Consider the following 5,380-nt stretch of genomic DNA (forward strand, 5'->3'; position numbering starts at 1 on the left):
GTGGAACTGGCAAGAAGTGGTGGCATTGCAAAGCTGGGTGCATGTTATTGAAAACTAAGACACATGAAACCAACAAAGATCACGTGGTTTTCAGTAACTAGTGTTTTGAGTATCTTGTACAAGAAAATGGAGTAAGGGATAGTACTATCCACCAAGTGACTTGTGAAAGAAGAATACGTTGAAAGAAATTGACATTAGCAATCATAATGATATAGATTGCTATAATTGAAGGTGGGAATCGAAACATTGAATTTGAGAAAAATTTCACTATTTTTTTTTGACAGAATTACAAATTTTGTCCTTTAAAAAAAGCCAAAAACCGGTTCGTGTCATTTTCTAAGTTTCCTTGCAGGCGGTGTACTTTAAACTTTTTTTTTCTACACGTTATGTCCTTTACGCTAACTGGGTTAGAAAAACTCAGTTAAATGCCCTCACGTGAGGCGCATGTGAGGGCATTTTTGTCTTTTCACCACCTGCAACTCCTTCTTCCCCAACCTCCTCAACCCCCTACTCAACACCTTCCCAACATACTCACCCCTAACCGAATCAAACCTCCATCCACCACTCTTCATCATCTCATAAACCCTAACCGTCGCATCCGCCCTATCAGCCGCAAGCAACGCCTTAACTAACGTCACAACTCCCTTACTGTCAGCCGAAACGAAATCCGCCACTTCCACGTCATCAATCAACCGGTCAATCTCGTCCGTCATGCCTTGACTCGCCATAGCTGTTGTTAATTTGGCGTAGAGAGTTAGGTCGGTTTTGTACCAGTGTTCGGATTTGATGGAGTTGAAGAGTGTGAGGGATAAGTCGAAGTGGTGTTGACGGAGGAGTTCGTTGAAGGCGGCGATGAGGTCGGATTTGACGAGACGGGATAAGGTTTTGGAGACGGGGGTTGGATCGGAACGGTGTGAGCGTTTGAGTGATTGGACGGCTTGGATTGCTTCGATGCTTAGGGTTCGGCCTTTGTGTAACGGACCACGGTTGGAACGTGGACCGCATCGGATTGTAGTTTTTACGGCGGTTGTATGGCGGTGGTGATGATGGAATGGGAGGTACAGGCGGAGTTAGAGGTTGAGATGCCTATGGTGGCCGTCCGTGATGGTGGGATGCAATAGGCGCGGCAGTCCTGTTGGTGGCGGGTCGGCGGTGAGATGTATCGGGTACGGTGGTGCTGTTGATTTTGGGGGGTTTGGAATCATGGGGGATGGATTGGAAAGGGTGAGAGAGACAGATGGTTTTTAACTGAAATGAAGAAGAAAGAGGAAGGAGTTGCAGGTGGTGAAAAGACAAAAATGCCCTCACATGCGTCTCACATGAGGGCATTTAACTGAGTTTTTCTAACCCAGTTAGCGTAAAGGACATAACGTGTAGAAAAAAAAAGTTTAAAGTACACCGCCTGCAAGGAAACTTAGAAAAGGACACGAACCGGTTTTTGGCTTTTTTTAAAGGACAAAATTTGTAATTCTGTCTTTTTTTTTCTTATGTTTCTATTTTGTTATTAATGTTATGCATTTTCTATTTGGCTACCTTGTCATATCACATATAACCGTTTGGTTTACTTTTTAAATATGTGAGTAATTAAATAAACCTTTTTTTAATAGAAAGTAAATTTCATTTTTTTGATAGGATAAGGTTTCATATTGATTAATTTGATTTTGCGTCGGTAGATATTTGTTTCCTTTTCTTGCTTTTTTTATTTACCAGGTGTGTATATACCCAAATATAAAAATAAACTCATTTCCCAATTGCAATATACTACTACCCCCACTTCACCTTTTTTTTATTTTAATTTTTCGATTTGATTAACGTCGGATAGCTGTGAAAGAAAGATCTCAACCCCCCCAAACAACAATAAATACACATAATGCAAGTGTGTGTTTTGTGCGTGTGAACCAAAGTACCGGTAAGGGCCATACCCTAATAACATCCACCTTATACATATATATATATATATATATCTGGTTAGGCACCTTACCCCCTCGTGAGAATATGTTCTAACAATATATATATATTTATATCTGATCATCAAATGCAGAGAGACTTTATTGATTTTGAATATATAGGCAAATAATAATGTGGGATCTCAACGGGTCACCCGATCGACGAGAGGAAGCTGAAGAGTACTATAACAATAATAAGGGTAAACAAGTCGAAGCATCAGTATCCAATTCCAGCTCATCCGTCATGGTTACTGATCAAGAATACCAGAATTCCGACGAATATGACAATTCCGACAATCCTCCGGTGACTCATCAGTTCTTTCCGGTGGCTGACTCTACTGAAGTCGCCGGAGCGATGAAGGATTCTTTACCTACTGCTAACTGGGTTGGTGTCAAATTCTCCCACCACTCGACGGACCTTCCATCTGTGGCCGGAAGTAACACTGGAAAAGTCAACAAGAAGAGCCGCCGTGGACCCCGGTCTAGAAGCTCTCAATACCGAGGTGTTACCTTTTACCGGCGAACCGGCAGATGGGAATCCCACATATGGTTGGTTGATTTTTGTTCTTTTTATTATTATTATTATTATTATTATTATTATTATTATTATTATTATTTTTTCTAGCTTCTTCTATTCCCAAAGTGTCGTCGTCATCATTATTTACGACCACATAATACACAATTTTTTAATATTATAAAAACAACATTATTTTATTATTGGCTTTTTTTTATGTTACCAGTTTTTTGGATAATATTTAGGCCTAACTAAATCATGTTTTGTTCAGGGATTGTGGGAAGCAGGTTTACCTTGGTATGTTACATTTTAGTTAGTTATTTTCAATTATATATCTTTATTTATCTTGTAATAATAACTTTATTTATTAACGGTACCAACAGGTGGATTCGACACAGCACATGCAGCTGCACGGTGAGCACACAATAAAGTTAACTAGCTTCTGTTAACTAAATTATTATCATAACTGATTATCTAAGGAGATCTCTACGGTTACGTGCAGTGCTTATGATCGGGCAGCGATCAAGTTTCGGGGTGTCGAGGCTGACATAAACTTCAATCTTGAAGACTATGAAGATGACCTAAAACAGGTGTGTGTTTTTGTTTTTGAGAAGCCAAGAGAATAAAAGGAGTATATTTTGTAAATCAGATCTCACCTTATCTTTAACAGTGGTGTTGCAGCCTTATCTTGAAACACCTTTACATTTTTACATTTGTTGTTGTTTCTCAAGACAAAACATAAATGCAATTATGGTATTTTTGTTTTTATATATTTTGGTGATATATTGGTTTGAAACATCAGATGAGCAATTTATCAAAGGAAGAGTTTGTGCATGTACTACGTAGACAAAGTACTGGTTTGCCTCGAGGCAGTTCTAAATATCGTGGCGTCACTTTGCATAAATGTGGTCGATGGGAAGCTCGAATGGGTCAATTCTTAGGAAAAAAGTATGTATTTAATCTCTCATGAAAACACAGGTTAAAATAGTATTAGTAGCAGTAGTAATTTTTTATAATAAAATTATTATTATTATTATGTTTTTGAAAAAATAGTTTTTATTATGATTTAAGTGGGTAGGTATGTGGGTAACACTATCTGTCTAGCTATCAAATTATCACAAGATAAAGAAACAAGACACTTTGGAACTATTGTTTTTGCCTTTTTTGGGTTGGTTCAATTAATTATGTCATGTGACAAATTTGGGTTTGTATAACAGGTACGTGTATTTGGGTCTTTTTGACACTGAAGTTGAAGCTGCCAGGTTGTTTTCTTGAGGGTACTTAACTGTCAAATCTTAATAGTCAAGGGTTTTAAATGGAATATAATGTTTTTACGATTCACTTTTTAGGGCTTATGATAAAGCTGCAATTAAATGCAATGGAAAGGACGCTGTTACAAATTTTGATTCCAAGATTTATGAAAATGAACTCAACTCCACTGGTAGCATATTTATATACTAGATGGATACATATACATACTACATATATGCAAATATATATACATGTATAAATTTAAATATTATTGATTCTTTACTTTCATGCATCTAAGAAGGATCTATCAACAACACATCATCGGATCATAATCTGGATTTGAGCTTAGGGGGAAGTTCAGCCTCAAAGAGGCCACAAAATATAGAATTTGTAAATAATCGTCAAATGCAATCTAGTCAGGAGTCTAACTCGATCCACTTTGGAGCCAGTAGACCCACGGTATGCTCTACTTGGAATACTTAAAAAAGATACAATTAATATAACAACAGAAAGTGTGACATAAATTGTTATATATGATGTTAACTTCTGAAAAGGCTTCCGGTTGGTTTGGAGGGATCAGACGGCAAGCGTATAATGAAACCGAGACATTCCAGATTCTAAACCAGACACACGTTGATCAATCTCGTGTTCCATCAATAATGGGTAGCAATGAATCACATGGATACGGGTATTTTATGCGACCCGCTGACCCGGCCATGCTTCATACGTTTAACCAGAATGCTCTCAACTCAATGAGTCATCAAGTGAGTCACTCTATCTCTCTCTTATTCAATTGATTTGTTTTTCAATCATAGTCATAGTTAAGAAAAGTAAGGTTATATAATTCTGTAGTAATTATAACCAAGATTTTTAAATGTTTCATTAAGGCCACTCAAACTCACTCTTTTCGTTAATCTGATTAAAATTATTCAATTTGTTTTAGGAGTTCCAATGCCATGAATTTTTTTTAAAATTAAGTAATGAAGATAACAAAAACTAACGAATATTTGAAGTTTTATAACTTTTAAGTCAATATCATATATTAATATGGCGGGAAGTGCAGATGCAGTTTAGTAACAGCAGCGTGTACGGTGGAGGAAGTGATCCATCATCTCTACAGCAACACCAAATGTATGCAAATAGTGGTGCAGCATCATCAGGATTCCCACACCAAAGATTATTTCACATCCGACAGCCGCCCTAACAACATCTCACACCAACCGCTACACGTACAGTACGTTCAACAAATGATGTTTTCAACTCGATCCAATGTGTTCTTTACTTTGACCATGAAAGATCGCTGTTTTGGGTTGACAAATATAGCACACCGAATGATACCGTTGACTGCTGACAGTTGACTTGCTGCTTATAAGCTAGGGTTCTTGATGAGTTATGCATGTAAAACAAATCAGAAGGGGCACAATTTCGATTTTATTTTCCTTTTTCACCTTTTACATATTTGTATAGAGGGTTGTAAAAAACATTTCATGCGTTAGAGCATTCTCATCCAACCCCTCATATTATGTGAGGGGTGTTTTTATAATTTAGAGAGTGATTCAAGTTGTTGTGAGTGAAGAGTTTTTATATTTTAGAAAAAGTAGTGATTTTTCTGTATATTTGAAAAGGTACTGTTCATCCCCTATAATTTTTTAATATATTTTGAAAGTGG

At 37.1% G+C, this 5,380-nt stretch overlaps 1 protein-coding gene and 1 pseudogene across 1 annotated transcript; one reads left to right on the forward strand and one right to left on the reverse strand.

The window, feature by feature from the left end:
- Positions 1-431: 431 nt before the first annotated feature.
- On the reverse strand, positions 432-1,070 carry LOC143540397 (protein THYLAKOID ASSEMBLY 8, chloroplastic pseudogene; annotated as a pseudogene).
- A 1,009-nt stretch (positions 1,071-2,079) lies between these two features.
- Positions 2,080-5,151, forward strand: LOC143540378 (AP2-like ethylene-responsive transcription factor TOE3). The gene is made up of 10 exons (XM_077033461.1): positions 2,080-2,495; positions 2,732-2,757; positions 2,844-2,874; positions 2,963-3,050; positions 3,263-3,408; positions 3,678-3,722; positions 3,810-3,901; positions 4,010-4,170; positions 4,266-4,479; positions 4,770-5,151. The coding sequence occupies exons 1-10, from the start codon at positions 2,080-2,082 to the stop codon at positions 4,913-4,915; spliced, it is 1,365 nt and encodes a 454-aa protein (XP_076889576.1). The 3' UTR covers positions 4,916-5,151.
- The last annotated feature ends 229 nt before the right edge of the window (positions 5,152-5,380 follow it).

The sequence above is a fragment of the Bidens hawaiensis genome, unplaced genomic scaffold, assembly GCF_021521415.1.
Source record: "Bidens hawaiensis isolate Kalapana, Puna unplaced genomic scaffold, B.hawaiensis_p1.1 tig00012229_1, whole genome shotgun sequence".
Taxonomy (NCBI): domain Eukaryota; kingdom Viridiplantae; phylum Streptophyta; class Magnoliopsida; order Asterales; family Asteraceae; genus Bidens; species Bidens hawaiensis.

Excerpts from the sequence above, each read along its gene's own strand:
- LOC143540378 (XM_077033461.1), top strand. The coding sequence starts at position 2,080 with ATGTGGGATCTCAACGGGTCACCCGATCGACGAGAGGAAGCTGAAGAG. Across the intron at positions 2,496-2,731 it reads AGATGGGAATCCCACATATG|GGATTGTGGGAAGCAGGTTT; the intron begins GTTGGTTGATTT and ends TGTTTTGTTCAG. Across the intron at positions 3,051-3,262 it reads ATGAAGATGACCTAAAACAG|ATGAGCAATTTATCAAAGGA; the intron begins GTGTGTGTTTTT and ends TTGAAACATCAG.